General features: G+C 40.7%; 1 protein-coding gene across 1 annotated transcript in view; it reads right to left on the reverse strand.

Moving 5' to 3' along the window:
* ZDHHC8 (zinc finger DHHC-type palmitoyltransferase 8) overlaps positions 1-27,906 on the reverse strand; it is a 256,391-nt gene that overhangs the window by 93,577 nt on the left and 134,908 nt on the right. The window contains exons 2-4 of the mRNA XM_053701898.1: positions 21,868-21,989; positions 3,971-4,128; positions 3,511-3,683 (exon numbers count right to left, since the gene is read on the reverse strand). Coding sequence (XP_053557873.1) covers positions 3,511-3,683; positions 3,971-4,128; positions 21,868-21,989 — 453 coding nt within the window. The remainder of the gene's footprint in view (positions 1-3,510; positions 3,684-3,970; positions 4,129-21,867; positions 21,990-27,906) is intronic.

Here is a 27,906-nt window from a genome sequence, read left to right on the forward strand (position 1 = left end):
TTCCCAAAACTCCAATCTAATTGCTGGCAAAGGATACAACTTTTTAAACCTAGCAGTAGGAAGAAAAGAAGTACCAGGCCTATTCCATTCCTTTGAAATCATATCAGAAATAGCATCAGGAACAGGAAAAACCTCTGGAGTAACCACAGGAGGTTTAAAAACAGAATTTAAACGTTTACTAGTTTTAATATCAAGAGGACTAGTTTCCTCAATATCCAAAGTAATCAACACCTCTTTTAACAAGGAACGAATATGCTCCATCTTAAAGAGATAAGTAGATTTGTCAGTGTCAATATCTGAGGTAGGATCTTCTGAATCCGATAGATCCTCATCAGAGGAGGATAAATCAGAATATTGTCGGTCATTTGAAATTTCATCAACTTTGTGAGAAGTTTTAAAAGACCTTTTACGTTTATTAGAAGGCGGAACAGACAAAGCCTTCTGAATCGCATCAGCAATAAAATCTTTTATATTCACAGGGATATCATGTACATTAGATGTTGAAGGAACAACAGGTATTGTACTAGTACTGATGGATACATTCTCTGCATGTAAAAGCTTATCATGACAACTGTTACATATAATCTCCGCTAACTTACAACAGATACACTTATCTTTGGTAGAACTGTTATCAGGCAGCAGGAACCCAACAGTGGTTTCTGAGACAGGATCAGATTGAGACATCTTGCGAATGTAAGAGAAAAATAAAACAACATATAAAGCAAAATTATCAATTTCCTTATATGGCAGTTTCAGGAATGGGAAAATGCAAACAGCATAGCCCTCTGGGCATAGAAAAAGACAAGAGGCATATAGGAAGTGGGGTTTAAATAATTAAGTTATTTGGTGCCAAGTAATTAAATTTTTTGGCGCAACTCGCATCATGGCAGACGCAACTTTGTGCAAGGAACCTGGCTTCAACTAAGATGCACGAATTTGCGTCACTGAACGTACCTTCGCGCCAAAAAATTCTTGCGACAAGAAGGACGCAATAAATATTAGCATTTTGCCCGCGGAAATTAATGAAAACAGTAAATTTTTAAGAAAAGACTATATCCCAGGTAAGAAAAAATAACTTCCTAAATATGTTTTCCCATTTTTGAAACTGATAGTCTGCAAAAGGAAATACAGTATACATAAACCTGACTCATGGCAAATATAAGTACAATACATATATTTAGAACTTTACATTAATACATATAGCAGAAATCCAAACCAGTACTGAAACAGTAATCAGTAGAGGTAATGGAATATGAGAGTATATCGTCGATCTGAAAAGGGAGGTAGGAGATGAATCTCTACGACCGATAACAGAGAACCTATGAAAAGATTTCCCGAGAGGAAAACAATAAAATTCAATAGGTGATACTCCCTTCACATCCCTCTGACATTCACTTTACTATGAGAGGAATAGGGCTTCAAAATGCTGAAAAGTGTATATCACAGAAGAAAATCAAACACAAATTTACTTCACCACCTCCATAGGGAAGCAAAGTTTGTAAAAACTGAATTGTGGGTGTGGTGAGGGGTGTATTTATAGGCATTTTGAGGTTTGGGAAACTTTGCCCCCTCCTGGTAGGATTGTATATCCCATACGTCACTAGCTCATGGACTCTTGCCAACTACATGAAATTATATATATATATATATATATATATATATATATATATATATATATATATATATATATATATATATATATATATATAATATATTTACAGCATACTTTCTGGAAGCGTCCATTGTAGATGTAACAAACCTAACCTTGCCACACACTGGGTACTAATTGGCCTCCATTAAGCGTATGGAAAAAAATGTAAATGTTTGCTAACAAAATGACAGTGACATGCTTGTTTGAGTCTGGATTGGCTCCTCCAAATAATGCAAGCAGGAGAGGTGTCAAGGCAGTTTAGCCATTAACAAGCGGTTTCACAAACTAGGTGTTAATGTGTACAGGCTTAGCGGATTTATATAACTACTCAAGTCTTGCAATTACAAGGTGGTTTACGTTTCTTTACTTGTTCCCAATATATTAAACAGCCATTATAGTGAAAAAATCCCATGCTTTAATTTGTTAGAACATGCGTATTTAGCACTGGCAGCTCTATGTTAGTCCTGTCACTAGTGCTATATATCTCATGCTCTAATGAAGTAGAGTAGGTCATTTCCCCACTACAATGGCCTTTAAATAAGAACATTTCTTTTTCTTTAAATGTATGTTGAGAAGTACAGCACATTCAGTACAAGATATTATTATTTACATTATTTTGTAGTAGAAAATGGTTTCCTTTATAACTTATTTAAATGGTTATTATGTGAAGCCTACATGACGGTATTAGACTCAGGAGTAACCACTACAAAATATTAACCAACATATGCCTGTCCCTTTAAGACTGCCTTCCCTGCTTCTGTCAATCATGCCTGTTTGGGGCGTAGTCAACATATAGATTCTACTGCTGGAACTTAACCTGCCTAATCAAAATTCCATGCACCGGATTCTCTCAGCCTCTATTTAGCCATGAGCAGGCCTATTGTGCTCTGTACTAGCTTTGAAGTTTGTTCTGGATTTCCTAAGGATATTCAAGTTTACAGCCTTACTTGTCTGCTAAAGCCTGAATACTAACTAACCAGGAAACAATGCCGGAAATATATGGTTACTTGCGGACACTTCTATTTTGCCAACTCTGAACTCAATCTAAATTACAAGTTTGTATTTTGCTATAATCCTTCTCTGATTGCTACAATTTATTCTTACTCTGAACTTTTCAACTATTTACTGTTACAAGTTGGCATTGTTCAATATCCTGCTGCAAATATATATATATTCAGAACTCTGCATTTATGCGTTTCCTGTGATTTTCCAATATTTGTCACAACAGTAATTAATTATAATTTACAATCTAATTACAATTTACCTATCACCTGTGCTGCTCTGTTTATTAGTCTGGCATACATCTCCAACTAACATTGTGTACTGTGAGCTCTGCAGTATCTCCTTGTAACTACAAATCACAGTATCTATTCCCCTTTGAAGCCCGATTATCTTGCATTGTTATGTTTTGCACTTCATGAACCCTGCAGCAACTCCTTCCACCTATGAATCACAATCTCCAATCTGTTCCCTTTGAATCCTGAAAATCTTGCATTGTTATGTTTTACACTCCATGAACCATACAATAACTCCTTGCAACTATAAATCACAGAATCTCAACTATCCACGTCCAGGATATTCTTCACCGGTCCATGGGTCGGTGTCTCCAACTCCTTACCACTGCCCCAAGGGTCTGTCCTGAGGGGTTATACACCGGATTGTGACATTAACAGTGAAATACACCACAGACCACCATTAACAGTAAAAAAATGGTTCATTAAACACTTTTAGTTGTCGAAAGATTTATTAAAATAACTTAAGTGGCTAAAAAAACAGCAAATATTTGGAAGATGAGTTTTCTAAATTCTAAAACAGAACATATCACTTCACATGCACTGGACAATATACTGAAAGGATACGTGATACTGGTGTGTGGTTCTCCCAACCTCTCCACGTGGTGCAGGACAAATATTAAGCCGAACGTAAAGACTCCAACCATGTGTGTGCTCAGAGACAACAGAAAAAGGAAGAAGTAGCGATAATTCCTGCGACCTATACAGTTATTTACCCAGGGACAGTGATGGTCAAAATCCTAAATGGAAAATCAACATTTTATAAATAAAAATCTCTCTAATATAAAATCATACATATAAGAGCACTTCAATCATTTATTTGTCATAAAACAGTTTAGTGACTAATACAATCCCTTCTTTCTGGCGATTATAAATAAATCAGTTCCACAATCATGTCCTGTTTATGCACTTAAACCTACTTTATTACAGAAATGATTCACAACAGTTTGGGAACTTAGCATACAAAGCTTATAAATCTGCAAAATTCTCAACATCTTTCTGATTGTAAATGAAGCATCACACTCACCTCTACACAGTTGTCACAGACACTGCAGTGCGAGCAGCGTGGCGGGCGGTAGAAATGACACGTGGCGCACCACTTCATCCGTACTTGTATTCTTTTGATTTCCACATTCTTGTACAATGGAGCTCTGAAGTCATCGTCTTTATCTTCATCTTCATCAGCTGACGAGGGGGAATAAGAAATTTAAAAAAATAAAATTTGCCTGGTTATTAAGGTACATTAGCGCTGCGGAATCTGTTGGCGCTCTATAAATAACCGATAATAATAATAATAAAAAGTACATTATATTGCAATAAAAAAACTAAAGTTTCACTTTCCTCAAAAAATGTATTTAAAAGGACCAGTAAATACAGTATATTTGTATAAACAACAAATACATGATAAAAAGACAATGTAATAGCACTTAGTATGAACTTCAAATGAGTAGATTTTTTTTTTTCATGACAAATTTCAAAGTTATGTATATTTCCACTCCTCCTGTTTCATGTGAAAGCCATCAGCCAATCAGAAATGCATATATGTACATTTTATAAAATCTTGCACATGCTCAGTAGGAGCTGGTGACTCAAAAAGTGTAAATATAAAAAGACTGTGCACATTTTGTTAATGCATCTTCAGACTTAAACTTTCAGCAATATGCTCACTGAGAGGTTGACATGACTACTTAAAACTCCAGTCCTATCTCGAAGTGCAGATATCCTTTTTCAGGACTCTCCGAATCTTCTGACACTTCTCTGCCACCTCCTAACGTGACGAAAGGCAAAGAATGACTGGGGTAATGAGGAAGTGGGAGGGATATTTAAGCTTGGCTGGGGGGTCTTTGCCTGGTGGCCAGGTGTTGTATTTCCCAACAGAAAGGAATGAAGCCGTGAACTCTTCCTATCTTAGGAAGGAAATTTATTTTCCTATATGCTACACAGGAAAAACATAGGCAAATTACCCAACTCACTTTATGTGTAATAGAGACCAACCCCCCCACTTGAATCTTGGGACATAAAACACCCTATAATTAAAGACATTATTATAGAATATATAGAATAGCAAATCAGCAGAGTCTAAACATTTTTTAAACAAAACATCTTGTTTATTGCAATAATTTTTCAGCCAAACTCCACTCACTTAATTCCTCATTCAGAGGAGCCAGGGTAGGCTTGAGTCTGCAGACAAAACAACTAGTCATGGTCAAGTTAGTATAAACTGAATTGATTTGCAGTCCTTATCTGTTAAAGCCAATTAGGGAAAGATATGTATCAAGGTTAGCTTTGAGAAGTCAGCAGGATGCATTTCCAGCTTGGAGAATAAGAAAATCTACCACTTGCAAAGCTAAAATAACATAAAAAAGGGGCAAAATATATAATGAAAACATAATGAAAAGTGGTTTTATTACAGATATCTAAACATACTAAAATCTCAAGGTGTTTACTGTCTCTCTCAGAGGGACAATCCTTTAAAAAAATATCTTGCAATTAGATAATTCAGTATAAATAAAACAGGTTTAAAATACATCCAGAGGCAAAAAAGTTGATGTATTTTCACAAATTATTATTATTAGTATCTGAAATAAGTTATTCATTCATTAATTTTTTGCTACAGTAGTTCAAAAGCAAAAAGTAATGTATAGATAAATAGGGAAGGTAAAGTAAAGATAATATTCCTGCAGACATCAAAAGGCACGGACTAACATCATTCCTCAGCAGAGGCCTCTCAGTCTTATTAATATTGATTGGACAGAGTCAATGTTGGGTTCAGCTTGAGGTCTCCATGTGATGTTCGCTGAAGTAAGAATCTGCCTTTGCAGCAGATGGGAATTAATTGCTACAGAAAGTGTAGGCGCTTTAACAGATTAACAACAGTAACTGTATGACACAATATTTTGATTTTCTGGTACTAGAGAGATAATGAGATTTATTAGAAGAAAGCCATGGCTACAGCTGTAGGCAGCCCTTTAAAGCAGGTGAGGCCAGTTTGTCTAGTAAAGGTTCTTCTGATGCAGGCAAAAACTATAACAGGCAACAAAACCAGCCTATCCAAGTGGTATTAAAAGGGCATTGTACTGTATATTTTTCTACCCTTTAACCTCTTAAAGGGACATGAAACCCAAATTTTTTCTTTGGCGATTTAGAAAGAGCATGTCATTTTAAACAACTTTCTAATTTACTTCTATTATCTCATTTGCTTCATTCTCTTGATATCACTTTCTGAAAAGCATATCTAGATGCTCAGTAGCTGCTGATTGGTTGCTGCACATAGAGGCCTTGTGTGATTGGCTCACACATGTGCATTGCTATTTCTTCAACAAAGGATATCTAAAGAATCGAGCAAATTAGATAATAGAAGTAAATTGGAAAGTTGTTTAAAATTGCATGCCCTATCTGAATCATGAAAGTTTATTTTGACTAGACTGCCCCTTTAACAGCCGATGGACCCTGTATGCTGGCTCTCTGTTCCTCTTTTAGGGGTGTAATAACATGGCAAAAGCTGCACTATTCGAGCCAAATGATTCATTTTATTCATTTTACCAGCTGTATGTATGTATACAAAATTGATGGAGAGAAAAAAGGGGCGACTAACAGCACTGTGCGATTGAAAAGGTGTCTAATGTTGATGAAGTTTAATACTTTGTGACCACTTTATTGCAAACAAATTTTAAAATCAAGGCAAACATTTATTTATTATCAGGTATTTGTAGAGCGCCAACAGATTAAGCAGCGCTATAAACATAGGCGGTATACAAGATAACATTTATAGGGATCAAATGGATAGAGGGCCCTGCCGAGAGTTGCACTGTTGTAGTCGGCTCTTGTGAGGGTGATCTACTAACAGCTGGGCCCATAGGCTTACATGCTAAGGGGTTCAAGGGGATAGCAATGGAGTTAGGAAAGGTTAGTGTAGGTTGTATGCATCCATGAACAGTACAGTCTTTAGGGAGCACTTGAAGCTTTCAAAAGTAGGGGGAAGAGTTTTGTGGAGCGAGGCAGAGAGTTTAAAAAAATGCACCTCTGAATAGGGGCCTGCTGCAACAGCGGATCTTCAAATTGTGTTAACTTGGGACTGGATGGGGAGTAATATCTTCATGGCTTGAGGATGTACACGCTGTGAGTTTGCAGCCTGTGACGCAAGGAGCTGTGGCGTTTGTCCGATGACACAGGTGGGATCTTGGCGTTCAGTGAGTATTGTTGCTAACGACCTTGAGTGCAGTGAAAACTGCGGTCATTTTCTGATCTGCTGCTATGTTGCATGTTGGCTTGTGAACTGACTGACTGAACAATTTTCTTCAGCTATCTTGAAAGTGTTACAAACTCTGCTGGGTTAGGTTATTTTGCTCAGTATGATTGGAGACAGGGATATTTATCCTGTTACTATCCTATATAATAAAAGGCCAAGTGTGTTTGTCCGAAGCTGTCATGCGTAGTAGACACTGTCATGCGCAGTAGACACTGCGCGCGAGGACAAACACACCTGGCCTTCAACACTGCAGAGTGAGTAACGGGCCGGCTGGACGTGGGCGTGGCGGGCCGAGAGTTCAAAGGAGCTCCAAAGAAGGGGATAGAGTCATATCTTTTACCACTTATCTCACACTTAAAGGGCCACTAAACCCAAAATCTTTCTTTCATGATTCAGATAGAGAATAGAAATTTAAACAACATTACAATTTACTTCTATTATTTATTTTGCTTCATTTTTTAGATATCCTTAGTTGAAGAAAAAGCAATGCACATGGTGAGCCAATCACACGAGGCTTCTATGTGCAGCAACCAATCAGCAGCTACTGACCATATCTAGATATGCTTTCCAGCAAAGAATATCAAGAGAATAAAACAAATTATATAATAGAAGTAAATTTGAAAGATGTTTAAAATTGCATTCTCTTTCTAAATCATGAAATAAAAAATGGGGGTTTCATGTCCCTTTAAGATTAGATCATCTTCGAGATGTAAACTTAAATGGAAAATATTTAAAGGGACACTAACATCAAAATTAAACTTCCATGATTCAGACAGAGCATGCAATTGTACTTCCATTAACAAATTATGCACCCTGTCTGAGGCACTAGCCACTACTGTATATACATATACAAGTCTGATTGGCCGATCACTAAAACAAAAATCCCTCCATTTGCCCCCCTGTTACATGTGACAATTTGTCAGAACAAAAAATCTATTGTCATTTTAAAATTTAGGAGCATTGCCACTGCATATTCCGTTTATTACGCGTTTGTTAATTAAGCGATTATGCTGTATTCAAAAACATAATTTATGCTTACCTGATAAATATATGTAATTTCATGGTGGAGAAAGTTTATGATCCATTACTCCTGGAAAAAACTCTTCTCTACCACTAGGAGAAGGCAAAGATTCCCAAACCCCAAGAGCTCTATAAAACCCCTCCCACCACACACATACCTCAGTCTAAACGTATAGCAAAGCAAAGTGAGCTAAGAAAAAGGAATCGGAGCCATAAAAAGGATCATGGAAAAAAATAACCCCCAAAAAACATATGGGTGGGGTCTCGTGGACTTTCAACACCATTAAAGAAGTTAATTTATCAAGTAAGCATAAATTATGTTTTCTTTCATACAGGTGATGAGAGTCCATGATCCATAACTCTTGGGAACTAATACAAGATGTGAAGTTGACAAGTAATAAAGGGAGGAATATAAAAAAAAAAAAAAATGAAATCCACACCCCAATAAATAAAGAAATAGCATTTTGTAAAATACGTAAGAAGACCAAGTAGCTGCCTTGCAAATCTGGTCAACTGAAGCCTCATTCTTGAAAAAAGTGGCAACTGACCTAGTAGAATGAACAGTAGTACGCTGTGATGTACGCTGACCTGCCTCCAAGTAAGTTTTGAGAATCAAAAGTTTCAACCAAGAGGCCAAAGAAAAAGCAGTAACTTTCTGACCTTTCCTAGGACCTAAGTAGCATCAATGCAATATTTCAATGCCCTAACAATGTCCAAAAAGGCAAAGTTCTCTCTGAAGCATTCTTTGGATTAGGACACAAATGAGGAATAACAATCTCTCTGCTAATGTTATCTAAAGAAACAACCTTAGCAAAAAGTCAAAAGAAGTCTGTAAAAACTGCTGCATTCATTACTTTTGGGAATTCAGAACCTGGCCACCAGGAGGAGGCAAAGACACCCCAGCCAAAGGCTTAAATACCTCCCCCACTTCCCCCATCCCCCAGTCATTCTGCAGAGGGAACAAGGAACAGTAGGAGAAATATCAGTGTGAAAAAGGTGCCAGAACAAAAAATACGGCCGTCCCATAAGAACAACGCGGGCGGAGAGCTGTGGACTCTTCCCGTCAGAAGAAAAGAAAATCATCATCAGGTAAGCATAATTTAAGTTTTTCTTAAACGGGAAGAGTCCACAGCTGCATTCATTACTTCTGGGAAAACAATACTTAAGCTATAGAGGACACTGAATGCAAAACGGGCAGGCACAAAAGGCAGCCCCTTCTGAGGGCACCACAGCCTAAAACCCAAAACTCCTGACAGAAAAAAAAACTGCTTCACTAGAAAACAAAAGGACAAAAAAGGAAAAAGGCTGAGATAACTGCCAAACAATTAAAACCAGCAAGGCCCTTGCTAGAGACCATTCAGGTTATTTGACTTGACCAAGCCAAAAGCCTCTGAGGAGACCAAGTCCCCCAGGCACGCAGCCCGCAAAATCAAACTCCCCCCGATCAAAAGAAAAGGGAAACATCCACATTCCCCCAGTGAGAAAGAAGGAGACTCAGCTAAATGAGTCAGAAAGGACCCTCAGAAGCCAAAGGGACTAGGACCAAGAAAGGGAACTCCAAAGGAGTGAACCAGGATAAAACAGGGCACCTATGAAAAGACCCTGCCGACCCAGCAAGTAAGTGAGGACTTGTAAAGCCCCCTCTACCTAAACCAAAGGACCAAGAAATGTCCTGAGAACTTAAGAGGAAAGAAAAATCCCTCCCATACACAGAGCGCTCACTCGCACCTAGAATAGAGTAACCGAAAGACAAAACGTCCCTGGGAGCCGCTGAAAAAAACAGCATCAGATATCTGAATAGGCTCCTCCAAACCATAGGTGTCCTGCAACAAATAACAGGTCGCCACCTTAGTTATGAAAACACACAGAACCTTCTTCTTCAGAAGAACTCCGAAACAGTGCAGGACAGGACCTTCTCAAAAAGGGACAGGAAAGGAAGGAACCAAACCCAGAACCCGGTAGAGAAAACTACCTGCCGAGGAGGGATCTCCCACGAAGTCTCTCACTCAAAGAATGTTCACAATAACTATGATACGCGACTAAGATCAACAGATCCCTGACTCTCGCTCTGGTAACGGACCCAGCACCAAAGTGACTGATAACGTCCGAAAGACTTGGGGATTAAAAGTACCCCGATCATAAAGATCTGCAGGAAGGAAGAAATCCATCCCTTCACACCGACATCCCACACACAAGGCAGGGGGGGGGCAACCCCACCGACAGAGGCATAAAAAGGTACCTCCAAACACCGGGCGGATACAGTGGGATGTCAAATTCACCCCCAAAGGGAGGGAAAGAGAAACCAGAACTAACAATATGCTAGCACATAATCAAGGTGGAAATAGCTGCAGCTGGTTTCAGATTGTAAACCTTCCGCTCGCTAGACGGTTAACTATCAGACTAGAACAGTGGGTCTGAAGCGTAAAGCTGCTCAAAAGGTCAAATACCGAACGAAAAACCATCTGGTCACTAAGGCCGGCCCAGAAGAAGTCTAGATTTTCCTGCAAGGAAGAGATTACTCCCGTAGGAAAAGAAGACGTTCTGGACCAGGAAACTGGAATGTCCAGAACCAGACCTAAGGGATCTGGATACAGACCCCCAAAAATCCATTCAAAGACAGGACAAACAGACCCGGCACCCGAAAACTCGGAGCCGGCTTAACTATTTAAAAAACCCTGAGGAACCACTAGGTTACCTCATCGTGAGTAGACTTGCACCATAGGCGAAGCAATAACTGTCGGACAGATAGCTCAGCATGCTAATGCACTGTGGCTGAGCTCTGTAGCAACCCGAGGGTTGTAGGTTCGATCCCCGGCAAGGTCCACTCAGCCTTTCATCCTTCCAAGGTCGATAAAATGAGCAGCGCCTTGAGACCCTTACGGGTGATTAGCCGTGCACATACATAAGCAATAACTGTCATATCCAAGACAACTTGGACACTGAACTCACACGAAAATGTCCCATACCCAGAGAGCTTAGGACACCTGCAGCGGGATACAACTCCCACAGAAGGGTGATAGGTAATAGTGAAGCCACACAGCCACTCTGGAAGACCCTAGGGACAACTTCCACTAAGCCTAAAGACTAAGAACGTATGAGAAAAAAAGAAAACTCTGCTTAGGAATGCTGTCACCAGATTCACAAAACCGATAACAGGAGCTTTACCTGGGTACAACCCACAACCTCCTGCTTCAGGAGTGGGGGAGCCAACCACTACGCCACATATCCCTTAGAAACTGGATTGATAAGATAAAAAAAGTATCCAAGATCCTCAGGATCCATGCAAATTTGGTCGCATGCAAATCATGATTTAGGCGAGGATATATGTCACCCATCAGTGAAAGGGCACTCGGTGTAAGGAACACCTAAACACAGTTGGATTAGAACTCTTGACCCTCAAGCTTTGAAGGCAGCAAGGTTTACCACTAAGCCAATGAGGGGCACCATCTGACACCCCAATGGCTCGAGGATGGAAGAAGGAACATGAATCCTAACCCCTAGCAGGAGACATCCAAAATGCCTAAGCAGGGGCGACAGTAAAGATGGAGACAACCATCTGAAAATCTCCCAAAGAATAGTAGCAGACAAGAACCCGGAAGCAGAGTAGCCAAAAGGCTTTAACTTCCAGCAACAGATGACCCGAAGCCAACCCTAGGAAAAAGGACAAATGGCCCCTCACCTCAACCCGAATGAAGGAGGTACCGTCTTCAAGGAAAAACAAATTCCAAAAGGGGAACTTGAAAATAGAAAATGAGGACAATCGCACCGAGAGAACCTTAGTAGGATCTGCCCGCCCACGAGGAACAGGACAGTTAGTTCTGACCCTGATGCCCCAAAAGGCAAAACGAGATCCAGCCTGACGTCAGTGAACGAAGGCTTACTCTACCATGTTCTTTTTATTTTATTATTTATTTTAGCCCTGCATAGGCAGAGTCTCAAAAAATTATTGGAAGGTTCACTTCACGAAAACTCTTAGCAAAAAGCAAAGCATTATTCGAACTGAAGAGACCCCAGAATAATAAACACCTCACCTGAGTGAGTAACTCAGCACCCAGTCAGGTCAGCCAGTTACACCGGTACCACATGTAGGATATAGACCGCAAGGAACAAAAATAGTACCCTATCCGGACCAGCCTGCTACATGGGGCACTCCAACTGACCCAGGCCACAGAAAATTTGAGACCCCAATAGGAATCAACAAAAAGGATGTAAAGACATAACAATGTACTAACACCTTAACATGCGACTTCCACTGAAGCACCCAAGCAACCACAAACTAGCTAGTATCAGATTCCAGAGAAGAATATTTCCCAAGGGAAAAAAAAACATACATGAGTTTAAGAACAAAATAAAATACATCCTAACCGGATCAAAGAAAAAGAGGGCAGCACCCACAGGTGAATGCCCAAGAAAAATGGAAACACCAACAGGACCAGCCAATCAGAGACCCCAGCCTTCCAAAGCTCAGAACTGGAATAAGATACTCAAAAAAGAAAGGAAAATTGGAGACAAGGAGATTACACGTCTAACCCAGCTTGCCGTCTGGAACAGAAGACAGAGGATCCCTCACCCTATGAGCACTGGGATCCTCCAGCACCACAAAAACATGCCAAAGTAGGACACAAAGGCGCGCCAGTCTATAACCAAAAGCAAGCAAGACTTGCCTCTGCCGGGGCAACTGATGACCCCGACCCCGAGGGTTGGGCCCCTGAAGTTTGAGGCAACTGCTTCCCCAGATGGCTGATCTGACCCAGACGATCCCACGCCTGATGATCCCTGGTTAGCATAACATGGACAGTATCTCAGTAACACCTCCTCTGGAAGATGTAAATGCGCTAACGCCATAGATATGGCCATGCGGAACCATGCAGTAACCTCTGGCGTAAACAAGCCGCCTTCTGGAGAAGGGGTAACGGCATTTGCGTAGCCAAAGAAGGTTCTAGGGGACCCGCCACACGGGATATGGAATCCCCAGGGGCGGATGGCTCGGTGGACTCTAAGTTCCCTGTAGAGAGCACTCTAGAGCGCCATTCGGAACATAACTGATGGGCATGGATTACCCGGGCCATTTCATACTCTTCACATGAAGTAGAATCTGAATCGGAGACCTCTGTCTCTAAAAATAAAATAAAAATCAGAATCCTCCATAACTTGGTATATAGAAATTATGGGTAGATAAGATAAAAAATGGCACCTTACACCCCCAATGGCTGGGGCACTTATCACCTCATGAGACCCAGACAACTAGTGGACAGACTCCCTCCGTCGTCACGTGGTCAGGAATAAAAAAAATGGAGCACAGAAGCATGACCACGCCTCGTCACACGGTGCGTCGTGAAGGCCAAGGACTACAAGGGCTGCGCAGCCGGACAAGAAAAGGCCGTTATGTTCCAAACTAGCCACAAGACCAAGTGATGCTACACATTAGCAGACAGTCCCCCCTGTTCAATAACCCCCCTCATGAGATATTAACCCTCGATTCCTTACAAAGATAGAGGAGTCCTACTGAGAACCTGACTTCTTCGTTTACATTACTTATCACATCAAAGTAAAATGAAACTATCTTACCGGAATCTACGCCGTGGAACAGGAACACGGCCCTTCAATCGTGACAGATAGTAGCCTCGCTTCTGACATGGACTTGAGAGAAAAAAAGCAGGCTGCAAAACTAGTCAACGCTGATTGCTAAGGAGCTGTTAACATGAGTCGGGATGGTTTCGCAGAAAGACTTTCCCTGCATCTCCGGACTCTAACATTCATCCATACTCTCACTGAGAGGCTGACAGTATTACTTAAAACACCAGTCCCATTTCAAAGAGTACTACCCTCCATAAGAGACTATCTAAAATCTTCTGACACTTCTCAGCCAACCTCCTGTGACGAAAGGCAAAGAATGACTGGGGGATGAGGGAAGTGGGGGAGGTATTTAAGCCTTTGGCTGGGGTGTCTTTGCCTCCTCCTGGTGACCAGATCCTGAATTCCCAAAAGTAATGAATGCAGCTGTGGACTCTACCCGTTTAAGAAGAAAATGGCCTTATACTGATGAAATAAAAACAGATGAGGATCACAAGAAAAAGTAGGTAACACAGAAACTCTTTTAGCAGAAGAAATAGCGAAAAGATTTAACACTAATTATTTTGGGTATCCACTAACACTGCTTAAAAAATGTATTTCTTTCCGGATATGGTTAGTCCACAACTTGAGTAATTACTGTTGGGAATATCACTCCTGGCCAGCAGGTGGAGGCAAAGAGCACCACAGTTAAACTGCTAAGTATCACTCCCTTACCCACAACCCCCACATGGTGTAGAGGTGTCTGAGGTTATAGTCAAAAGAACAACTGTCTTAAAATAAAGGGTGGGGCTGTGGACTCACTATATCCGGAAAGAAATAAAATGGGTCAGGTAAGCATAAATTTCGTTTTTCTTTCCTAAGATATGGTGAGGCCATGGCTTAAGCAATTACTGTTGGAACCAATACCCAAGCTAGGGGACACGGATAAATAGGGAGGGACAAGACAGGCAGTCCTAAACAGAAGGCACCACCGCTTGAAGAACCTCTCCCAAAAGAAGCCTCAGCCGAGGCAAAAGTATCAAACTTGGAAAATTTGGAAAAAGTATGTAGAGAGGAGAAGTTACAGCCTTACAAATTTGTTCTACAGAAGCTTCATTTTTGAAAGCCCAAGAAGAGGAAACAGCTCTTGTGGAATGAGCCGTAATTCTCTCAAGAGGCTGCTTTCCAGCAGTCTCATAAGCCAAACGAATTATACTTCATAACCAAAAAGAAAAAGAGTAGTAGCAGTAGCTTTCTGACCTTTACATTTCCCAGAGAAACAGACAAAGAGGGCAGAGGACTGGCAAAAATCCTTAGTCGCCTGTAAGTAGAATTTAAGAGCACGTACAACATCCAAATTGTGTAACAATCTCCTGATCAATATTTCTATTAGAAACAACCTTATGAAGAAAACCTAACTTAGTACGAAGAACCGGCTTATCGGCATGAAAAAAAAAAAGATAAGGGGAATCACACTGCAGAGCTGAAATTTCCGAGACTCTTCAAGCAGAAGAGATAGCAAAAAGAAATAAAACCTTCCAAGATAACATCTATGGAATGCAACGGCACAAACGGAGCCAGCTGTAAAACTTTAGGAACTAGGTTAAGGTTTCAAGGAGGAGCAACAGACTTAAAAAGACAGGCCTGATTTTGACCAAGGCCTGACAAAAAGATTGCACATCTGGCACATCCGCCAAACGTTTATGTAGTAAAACTGATAAAGCAGAAATCTGACCCTTCAGGGTACCGACTGACGATCCCTTCTCCAGGCCTATCTGAAGAAAAGCTAAAATTCTAGGAATTCTAATTTTACTCCAAGAGTAGCCCTTGGATTCACACCAATAAAGATATTTACGCCATATCTTATGGTAAATCTGTCTAGTAACAGGCTTGCAAGCCTGAATCATGGTCTCAATGACCGACTCAGAAAAACCACGCTTAGACAGAATTAAACGTTTAATCTCCAAGCAGTCATCTTCAGAGAAACAAGATTTGGATGAAGGAAGAGACCTTGAATCAGGAGGTCCTTCCTCAGAGGTAGTCTTCAAGGTGGGAGGGATGACATCTCCACTAGATCAGCAAACCAGATCCTGCGAGGCTACGCAGGGGCTATTAGAATCACCAAGCCCTCTCCTGTTTGATACGAGCAATGACTGGTGGAAGAAGAGCAAACGGAGGAAACAGGTATGCCAACCTGAAAACCCAAGGAACCACCAGAGCATCTATCAGAACGGCCTGCGGATCTCTTGACCTTGAACCGTACCTTGGAAGCTTGGCGTTCTGACGGGACGCCATCAGATCTAACTCTGGCACCCCCCATTTGAGGAATAAGCTGGAAAACACCTCCGGATGTAGTTCCCACTCCCCGGGATGAAAAGTCTGTCTGCTCAGAAAATCTGCTTCCCAGTTGTCTTCTCCTGGAATGTGGATGGCAAATAGACAGCAATTGTGGGTTTCTGCCCACTGAAGAATCCGAGTAACCTCCTTCATGGCTAAGGAACTCAGACTTCCTCCCTGGTGATTGATGTAAGCCACAGAGGTTTTGTTGTCTGACTGGAACCTGATAAACTGGGCTGAGGACAACTGAGGCCAAGCCAATAGAGCATTGTAAAATCGCCCTCAACTCTAAGATGTTGATGGGAAGAGTAGACTCCTCCCGAGTCCAAAAGCCCTGAGCTTTTAACAAGTTCCAGACTGCTCCCTAGCCCAGCGACAGTCGTCACGATCACCCAGGAAGGTCTCCAAAAGCATGTGCCCTGAGACAGATGGTCCTGAGAAATCCACCACAGGAGAGAGTCCCTTGACCACTGATCTAACTCTTTTCCCTGAGATAGATCCGCATGGTCGCCATTCCATTGTCTGAGCATGCACAACTGGAGAGCTCTCAAATGGAAACAAACAAAAGGAATGATGTCCATGGAAGCCACCATCAGACTGATTACCTCCATACATTGAGCCACTGAAGGATGAGCAGTAGCCTGAAGAGAGAGGCAAGAGGAAATTATTTTGTTTTTCCTGACCTCAGTCAGAAAAATCTTCAACAATAGAGAAACTATTATGGTCCCTAAGAACACTACTCTTGTATCAGGGGAAAGGGGGCTTTTTTCCAGATTCACATTCCAGCCGTTGGAACGAAGACAAGACAACAATATCTCTGAGATTTTGCTTGTTGAAAAGATTGAGTCTGAACCAATATGTTGTCCAGGTAGGGTGCCACAGCAATTCCACAAGAACGGATCACTGCCAAAAGAGTCCCCAGAATCTTTGAAAAAATTCTGGGACCTGTGGCTAGACCAAATGGAAGGGCCACAAACTGGAAATGTTTGTCCAGAAAGGCAAATCTCAGGAATCTGTGATGGTCCCTGTGAATAGGAACATGAAGATACGTATCCTTTAGGTATATGGTTGTCATGAACAGACTCTCTTGTACTAAAGGAAGAATGGAGTGTATAGTCTCCATCTTGGAGGATGGAACTTTGAGAAACTTGTTTAGACAATTCAAGTCTAGAATGGGATAGAAAGATACCTCTTTTTGGGAACCACAAATAGGTTGGAGTAGAACCCGAGACCCTGTTCCTGCACTGGAACTGGAACTATCACTCCCAGGGAGGAAAGATGTTGTATACATTTCAAGAAGGCATCTCTCTTTATCTGGTCTGCAGATAATCTTAAGAGATGGCATCTGCCTCTGGGAGGAAAAGTCTTGAATTCCAATTTGTAACCCTGGGATACTATGTCCATAGTTCAGGGATCTGGGACATCTCGTTTTCAGGCTTGAGAGAACTGAGAAAGTCTGCCCCCACCTGATCCGATCCCGGATCGGGGGCAAACCCTTCATGCCGATTTGGAATCAGCTGCGGGTTTCTTTGATTGTTTCCTCTTGTTCCAAGACTGATTGGGTTTCCAAGAAGACTTGGAATGTTCCTGCTTGGAAGAAGAAGTGGAAGGCTTTCCTCTGAAGTTACGAAAGTAACGAAAATTACTCTGACGTCCTTTAGGCCTATTCTTCTTCTCTTGAGGTAGAAAAGACCCTTTTCCACCCGTAATATCAGAGATAATTTCTGCCAAACTGGGTCAAAACAAGCCAGAAGCTTGACTTTAGAGGAAACGTCCGCAGACCAGGATTTCAACCATAACGCCCTGCGGGCTAGGACAGCGAAACAAGAAGTTTTAGCTCCTAGTCTAACATCCTGTAAAATGGCATCTGCAATAAAGGAATTGGCCAACTTAAGAGTTTTAATCCTATCTTGAATTTCATCCAATGAAGTCTCTACTCGAAGAGAATCAGACAAGGCGTCGAAACAATAAGATGCCGCACTAGTCACGGTGGCAATACACACCGCAGGTTGCCATTGGAGACCTTGATGAACATAAATCTTTTTCAAATAAGCCTCCAGCTTCTTGTCCATCGGATCCTTAAAAGAGCAGCTATCCTCAATAGGAATAGTGGTTCTCTTAGCCAGAGTAGAAATGGCCCCATCAACTTTGGGTACAGTATACCAAGGGTCTTTAATGGAGTCCTCGACAGGAAACACTTTCTTAAAAATGGGAGACGGGGGAAAAAAAAAAAAAAAAAAAAAAAAAAAAAAAAAAAGACACCCCTGGTTTCTCCCATTTGTGTGAGATAATCTTCCTAGCACGGTCCAGCACAGGAAAAACCTCAGAAGTGGAAGGTTCATCAAAGAAAATATTAAGTTTACTAGATTTCTTAGGAGTGACAATGACAGGGGTATCTGAGTCATCTAAAGTAGCTAAAACCTCCTTTAACAATTTATAAAGGTGTTCAAGCTTAAATCGGAAGGATACCACCTCAGTCTCATAAGAAGGAATTATACTGTCCGAATCTGAGATTTCACCCTCAGAACGTCCCAATGTATCTTCCTCATCAGACTTATGAGAAAGGGCAACTTGGGAAGCAGAACTGAGGACAGGCACCTTACTTTCTAAATTTCTAGATTTCCTCTTGCGTTTTCCCTGTAATCTGGGAATGGCAGCTAATGTCGCAGATACCGCTGAAGATACCTGGGCAGCAATTTCTGCTTTTAAATAAACTCCACTAGGAGTTCTAGAGGAACCGCAGGGCACTGCATGTGACGCCATAGAGGCTTGGGACGTAGCATGAGAAAGCTGAGGTATTATTTTAACAGCATCATCCTGAGACATTAGGGTAAAAATGTTGCCTTTATTTTGCAAGGTTTTCTTGACACATAAAGAACAAAATTGTATAGGCGCTGCAATTTGTGCATCTAAACATAAGCATGAATTCATGAGAGCAGGCTCTTGCTCCATATCAAAAAAACCTTCTAAAATACCCCTCAGGTAACCCCCACACCTCAATTACTGAGGTGCCTTACCACTACCAATTAAGACTGGATCACCCAGAAATGGAGGAAAAACAACTTTTTTCCACAGAAACGTTATGAAGTAAAGCGGGTCATGTGACGGCAACTGCCAACCTTAAATTACTGCTGCAAAACAGAGAGGCACTAAAAATAGCTTCCTGGTACACTGAGTACCAGAAATATCCATTTTTTCAAACCGGACAGTTTAAAATGTTGCATTGTTTTATTTTAAAGCAAAGGAGAAAAGAATAAGCTGCTGAAATAGAAAATTCAGCCTTACTTTCAGTTTAAACTTGTATTGTTTTATCAAGTAAATATGTGTCAGAAAATAAAGCCTAATAAAAACATTTTACCCTTTCTGTTTAAAAGAGTTTAAATGTTATTCTCACACATACTACAGTGCCTGCTTCATGCCCCAGTGTAACACATACAACAGGATTATCTATGTCCCAATAAAAAAGCATTGTCTTTTAATTTGTTAAGTGCATGGTCTCCCCAACTGGAAGAAAAAGCACTTCCCTGCTCCGCTGTCCAGCATGTAGACAGTTACAAGGTATGAGAGGACAGTTCCTCACAGAGACCTTTGAAAAAGAAAAAACAGAGTAGCCAACTCTGGCTTTCTAAACTAGGGCAGACTTTGTTAGGAAAACACAGTAAGTACCTCTTTACAAGTTCCTAACTGCTTTAAAACCACCACTACCCGACTGCAAGGAATGACGTGGAATACGGCTATACCCCAAAACTTGCTTGCAGATGAAATCTAATTTTTTCTTCAGACACTTAAACTTCACCTTCTCCATGCACCGAAGGCAAAGAGAATGACTGGGAGTTGTGGGTAAGGGCGTGGTACTTAGCAGTTTAACTGTGGTGCTCTTTGCTTCCTCCTGCTGGCCAGGAGTGATATTCCCAACAGTAATTACTCAAGCTGTGGACTCACCATATCTTAGGAAAGAAATGTAGATTTTTTTCCCAGCTCTCTAAACCTCTCCTCTGACCCGTTAGGCACCATCTTAGGTACTGGCAGCTGTCTGCCAGTACCTATAAAACCATTTTTTCCCCCCATAAAATATTTGTTTTTATTTATTTATTTTTTAATTATAAGGCAGTGTATGCCCCCGACCAACGATCTTGAGTTAGGGGGCCCCCACACCCCCTTTTCTGTAGCGTAGCTGCCCCATCCCTCCCTACCCCTTTGTTTTTTTATGTTCCATAGCATAGGGCCCCTCCCACGACCACACCTCCCGCCGGCTCCAGCAGAAGATCGTTAGACGGTGACACAAACAGCATCACAGTCTGTAAAAATCAGGCATCTGACCTTATATGGAGCCGGAGCACCGATCGCGCTCCATATGTGGCAGATGCCTGAAACTTCAGAAGCTCCAGCTCTCGGCTGTAACTTAACAGCCAAGAGTGCTGGAGCATCCTAAAGCAATGACATATATATACGTGGTGCGGTACGATAGCCAAAAGTACCGCACAACGTGTGTGTGTGGATATATATATATATATATATATATATATATATATATATATACACACACATACATACATACATACATACATATACACATGTCGGATAGGGTGAAGGGGTTAAAAGAAGTAAAATAGAACGTCTAGCCAGAGTGGAAATGGCCCCATCAACCTTGGGAACTGTTTCCCATAAAACTAAATAAGCAGCAGGTAAAGGATATAACTTTTTAAACCTTGCAGAATGAGAAAATGAATTACATGGCTTTGACCATTCCCTAGAAATCATGTCAGACACAGCATCAAAAATAGGTAAAACATCAGAGAGAATATCAATCTTAAAAACTGAATTTAAATGATTACAAGGCTTACCATAATTACTTTAGGGGTTAAAGATCCTAAAGTTTCTTAAGACCTCCTTTGAAAGAGAACAAATATGTTCAACTTTAAATAAAAGAGAGGAAATATCATCAGTTGAAGATGCCTTATTACCAGAGGAAACTTTCACATCTGAAGACATAGCAGTTTCCCTGGATTCAGGGCACATAGAATTTTAGAAGGTAAAATCTAAACTAACCTTTTACACTTGTTTAAAGGCGAGAGAGCAACCAGTGCTTCAGAAACTACAGCCTTGATGAAAAATTCACAGTAGATTAAACAATATTAGTGTTCTCCTGTAATGAACAAACAGAAGGTGCATTAATACCCAAAGAAACAGCATTAGATTAGTCTGATTGCATCATTTTTAAACACAAATGATAAATGAGCTGGAGAAGGCACCTCACTTTTTTATAATAAGCACACCTAATAATTGTAGAAAGATGTTCAGGGGACTGAGTTTCTTGGGTAGATTTAGGGACAGAATCAGACTGCTCCATTACACAATATGACAAAGCAATGCAATGCAATAAACACTATAACCCACTTAAAAAGCTCTTGAGGAATGGAAATCACTTACCCTCTCCTAAGTTGCTTTTTAAATAAACTCACAGGTACAATGTGCGCTAAGCCGAACTGCAAAACAAAGCAGGGGACGTTAAAACAACATCCGAAGGGAAGATAACACTCATGAGAAAGAAAAAACGTGTGCAAAAACCCCCCACTAACAGCTGTAAGTATTTTAACAAGGGAGGGTTTTTACAGGGCTCTTGTTGTTAGGGAATCTTTGCTCCTAATGGTGGAGAAGAGTAATTCCAGGAGTAATGGATTGTGGACTCTCGCCATCTGTATAAAAGAAAGATCATTTAAAACATTTTGCAAAGAGGAAAAAAATCAAAACACTAATGAGTTTACCTCGTGGGAAGATTCCGGGATCCATAAAAGTTGCCATACTGAAGTTTGCCAACACAAAGAGGAACATGAGCCCATTGTACACAGGAATAGCTGGAGAGATTTCTCTAGTCAGCCAGGGACACCTGTGGGGGGGGGGAAAATGTGCTCGGTAAACAAAAGCATTAAAGGGGGTGGGGTCAAAGCTTGTGGAGAAAAAAGGAAATATGTTCACTGCTCATAAAATTATCAAGCATTGCTTTCCCGGCATATAAACTATTAAAATCCAACACCATTTCTGGTGTTGCACGTATTTGAATCTATTTAATTGAGTAGTAGTTGTATCTGTTTCTAGGTATCAAGATCTTTGTAATAGACTGGAACTATAACAAATTAACAGTTTGGTACAAACCACATTATAAACATATGGTCCTGGGTGGGAGACTACTACACCACTAAAACAAAAAAACATTTTCTGCCTATAATCCAGTTATTAGGAGAAGATGGAAGGGCAGGGGTGGGGGAAGTTGGCAGAGAAGAGTTCATAAAAAATAAAAAAAAAAACATGGCAGCAAAGAAAAAAATCTTTAAAAGGAAAAAAAATAAAATTAACTTCCATTGTTATTGATTTGATTTTTTGTAACTTAAATGTAATTACAGTTTGCATTAAATATGTCCTCTACAACTGCTGTGCTCCAAACTTCCTTTTCCAAATCCAAGAATACGCTGCAATTTTTATTTAATTCAACATAAAATATATTTACTTCATCTAACAAAATACAATTATACAAACAAATTAAAAAAAGGACATGAAATCCTAACATCTTCTTTCAAGATTCATTTTAAATGAATTTCAGATTCAGTTTTATGACCAAATTTGCTGTGTTCACTTGGTATCCTTTGTTAAAAAGCATATCTAAATAGGCTTATGAGCCGAGAGCTAGCTGCTCATTGGTGGTTGCATATCTATGTCTATTGTCATTGGCTCACAGTTATCTTCAGCTAACTCCCAGTGATACAGTGCAGCTCCTTCAATAAAGGATAAAAAGACAATGAAGCAAATGGGATAATAGATTTAAATTTGAAAGCCATTTAAAATGGTATGTTCTATCTTAATCATGAAAGAAAAAGTTTAGGTTTCATGTCCATTTAAGTAACTTAGGATGACAATTACAACAGGTGTGTGCGCGCAGGTATATACGTATTTGTATTTTTTTTTTAATAAAAAACTACTACACTAGGCAGTTTTTAGGGGTTAAAAGTGTCGGGTGTTAGAAAAAAAAAAAGCCTTTACATTGCGGTCTATGGTAACTGTGTGTTTCCTTTAAATATATTTGTATATGAATTTATATTTGTGTGTTAATATGTGTATATATATATATATATATATATATATATATATATATATATATATATATATATATATATATATATATATATATATATATATATATATATATATATATATATATATATATATATACACACACACACACACACACACATTGTATATACCGGTATATATATATATATATATATATATATATATATATATATTTACATTGGCTGCCATCACTGTGCGATTTACTCCCTTCACTGCGCTAGTTCTCATACCGTGCCTGACAACATGAGAACGAGGCTCCCATTGGAGCCTATGGAAGCATGCTCTCGTGAGCACAATGCGAATGCAAAGTCGTGTTCGCATTGTACCCAACTTGTAATACCAGTTAGGTAAATCAAAATAAATGGAAGGACTGGGAGAATGTAAAAATAGGCGATATTCTACATATGATGACTTTTTGTACAAACAGGGGTAGGAACATGCACACGTTTTCAAAATAGGTTAAGCCACACCTCTGAGAATTACATGACAATATTGTGTCATTTTCAATGTATGAAATATTTGTATGGATAGATATTTTATACCTACTCCTTTTGTGCATAAATTGCAAGATGGTGAACAGTGACAAAAATAATAATTGTTTGCTTTTCCGATTGGTAATTGTTAATTTTAATTGAACCATATAAAGTATAAAATCATAAATTTTGCTGTTTTGGGAAGGTGAATTAATGCCCAATATGGGACAATAAAATGTGTGTTTGAAATATTTGGGCAAAAATGACTCTCGTGCTGCTATTTTACTATGTACACCACAGAAAATGACAAAAAAAAATTTTTTTTAACAATAATAATAGTTTGCTTTTCTTATTTGCAATTGTTAATTTTAATTGAACCATATAAAGTAGAAAAACATAAATTATGCTTACCTGATCATTTTCTTTTCTTCAGATGGAAAGATTCAACAGCTGCATTCATTACTTTTGGGAAATAACTTGGCCACCAGGAGGAGGAAAAGACACCCCAGCCAAAGGCTTAAATATCCCCCCCCCAATCATTCTGCTGAGGAACAAGGAACAGTAGAAGAAACATCAGGGTGAAAAGGTGCCAGAAGAACAAAAATTATGGCTGCCCCGCATAAAAGCGGGATCCAGCTAGTGAAACCACGGGGTTAACCACCAATCAGACCAGCTGGCTTAGGCCCAGAAGGATCCAGACAAACGAAGCCCCAAGCATTATTAGACAAACAATACCCCAGGGAACACCATACCCCGTACAAATAAAAACAGGCTACACAAGGGATAAAAATAATCCGTAAAATGGATCTAAACATAAATCCCAACCCAAAGGGAAGAGCACACCCCTTACAAAAGGTCCTACTCCAAAAGGAGCTAGGGCACAACAGAGCCGCTAAGATTCTCAGCCCAACAGGCGTATCCCAAACCTCCAGGACCAAGGGAAAACATCGGGGACAAAGTCACCCGAAGAGAGAGGTAAAAAAGGCTAGTCTCCTCAGAGTACAAAACCAGAGGACTACATCCAAGGAAAAAGTCTGAGCGTCCTCAGACAAAACGCGTAGAGATCATTTTACTGCTGTATATTATTTAAAGTACAGTCTGGATGTAAAGAAACCTTTATATGCTGTTTTAATCTGTTTATCTTGTAAGTAGCCATTTGTATGTGTGCTCTTACATCTAATAAAATTATACTACACTTGAATTGGGCTGCGCCTGTCTCTGCTCTCTATTCACAGTTTGTTCTCTGCTGGATGTGTTTGGAGAATACACACCCGTCCATTTCAGGCAGCGTCCACCACCACAGCGACACAGGAAGGAGATTTCCACTTCAAACTGCAACACGCTACCTTGGTGGTTTTACTTCCGGCTCAACAGAGCAACCGGCTTTTCTTCACGAATAGACTGACTCCAGGAACGTAAGCGCCCCTCAGCTTCTTTGTTTGGCTATGTACTTAGAGCATACCAAACCCCTGAAACAGCCCCTAGATGGAGCCAGAATAAGGAGACCACATAGCCTATCATTCCTAATAAGGAGTGAATAACCGAGTAGGAAAAAAATGCAAGGTCAACCTTTAAGGAGAAAGGGACAAAGTCCAGAGATTTCGACCCGAAGGAAGAGTCGTTAAAAAAGGAACAAGTCCAAAAGGACAATACCAATAGCTCTAAAAGGGCAAGACCGCCCATAAAAGGCAGCAATGAGGCCCTAAAACCTCCAAAACATCAACCCATGTGGGGAAGAAAACATTCAAATCCCGACAATATCGGAACCAACGGAGTGTGACGCACTAGAACTTCACTGAGTCCCATGGACCCTCAGGTCCTCACAGAATGCTTAGCTGACACTTGTAAAAACAAGCTAAGAAAAACACAAAAAATAAAGCAATCACTCAGCGACCTAACCGGACTAGTCAGGCAGAACAGGCGCCACTGGTCTGAAAGAGGCCTCAAGATAGAAGGAGCTGAACCCAGTCTGAACCATAGCCATTACTGTCAAGGCCGCAATATTCAACAGGGAGGGAGAAATAAATGACAGACAACACATAGAACTAAACGTGTCCCCAGAACAACTTCCGTAGAAATAAACAGTGCGATCAAGAAAGCGCGAGTATCGATTCCAGAAGGAAAACTCCTGAAGGAATATAAAACCAAACATGAGCTTTTAAAATCAGTCATCCTAACCGTATTAAATAAAAGAAAAGGCAACCCGTAGGTTTTCGCCTAAAAGGAACAGACACACCTGCAGGACCAGCCTAACGGAACCCTGCTCATCCAAGCTCAGATTGGAAAGGATACAGTACTCAATAACCAGACTATAAGAAGATTAGTTCCTCCTCTTATATTTAATTCTGTGAGATATTCGAAGAAGACTGAGAACTTGTATGTCCATTAAGTATGGGATCGTCCAACAACGCCAAAACTTGGCGTAACAGAACACGAAGCAGCATCAGTCTATAACGAAAAGCACAGAACACTTCCACCGGAGCCAAAGGAGCAGTTGCTCCCCCGAAAAGCTGAACAAGCCACACCATGCCTGGGGGGCCCGGGTTGACTGGACACGAACATAATCTTTAGCAGACATCTGGAAGCTGCAGATGCACCTTCGCCATCAGGATTTGAATACAGAAATGTGCCGCAACCTCCGGAGGGAACAAACCCCCATCCAGGGAAGGATAAGCATAATCTGGGTCACCTGCACGTGTAGTAATAGTAAGTGGTAGGGAACTCGCCACTCGAGGTACAGAACCCCCAGAGGCGAATGGCTCAGCAGCCCCTACATTCCCTGATCCCGAGGAATTGAGCCCTCTAGAACGGCATATGGAACATAACTGACTGTCATGTGTCATCTGGGCCGATTCGTATTTACTGCAATAAGTAGAATCTGAATCAGAGACCACTTCAATCTCAACATCAGAATGCCCCATAACTGGGATATGAATACAAAAAAATGGACCAAACAAGAAAAACAAAAATCTAAAAACGGCACCTTACAACCACAATGGCTGGGGTACTCACCACCTCCTATGCACCAGACACCAGCAAACTATAATGTATCCGTCGCCACGCGGTCAGAAATGCGGAACAGAGTCCAAAACCTGACCAGGCCCGGTCACAAGGTAAGCCGTACAGTCCAGAAAAAAGCGTGCACAACCTCCAAGGCCGCGTCACCTCCAAGGCCATTATGTTCCACAAAACCATGAGCCTAAGTAACACTACACATAAGCAGGTCAAATCACATAAACATGATTAACCCCCCCCCCCCGTTCATATAACCCCCCTTGAGAGATATTAGCCCTTGATTCCAAGATACAAAAGGAGCCTTACTGAGACCCTGATTACTCAAATTGGTCCCGCAAGGTAGTAGCTTATCGGGAAACATTTGTAATGCAAGGTAATAAAATGAAACGATCTTACCGGAATCTACGCCGTGGAACAGGAACAAGGCCCTTCAAGTGTGACAGATAGTAGCCTAGCCTCTGCCATGGACTTGAGAGAAGAAAGCAGGCAGCAAAACTCATCAACGCCGATTGCTTATAAAGCTGTTAAAAATGAGCTGGATGGTTTCGCAGAAAGACTCTCCCTGCATCTCCGGACTCTAACTTTCATCCAAGCTCTCACTGAGAGGCTGACAGGATTACTTAAAACTCCAGTCCCATGCCAAAGAGTACTACCCTCTATAAGAGACAAATCGTAAATTTCTGACACTTCTCTGCCAACCTCCTGGGACGAAAGGCAAAGAATGACTGGGGGATAAGGGAAGTGGGAGAAGTATTTAAGCCTTTGCCTGGGGTGTCTTTGCCTCCTCCTGGTGGCCAGGTTCTGAATTCCCAAAAGTAATGAATGCAGCTAGGGACTCTTTCCATTTATGAAGAAAATCGTAAATTTTGCTGTTTTGGGAAGGTGAATTGATGCCTAATATGGGACAATAAAATATGTGTTTGAAATATTTGAGAAAAAGGACTCCCGTGCTGATATTTTACCATGTACACCACAGAAAATGTCAAAAACATTTTTTAAAAATAGATATGGCGAGTCGACAACGTCATCAATTACTAGTGGGAATGTCACTCCTGGCCAGCAGGAGGAGGCAAAGAGCACCACAGCAAAGCTGCCAAGTATCACTCCCCTTCCCATAAACCCCAGTCATACTCTTTGCCTCTATCAATGGAGGAGGTGAAGTTTTGGTGTCTGAAGAAAATGTATTTCGCT

The sequence above is a fragment of the Bombina bombina genome, chromosome 2 (assembly GCF_027579735.1).
Source record: "Bombina bombina isolate aBomBom1 chromosome 2, aBomBom1.pri, whole genome shotgun sequence".
NCBI lineage: Eukaryota > Metazoa > Chordata > Amphibia > Anura > Bombinatoridae > Bombina > Bombina bombina.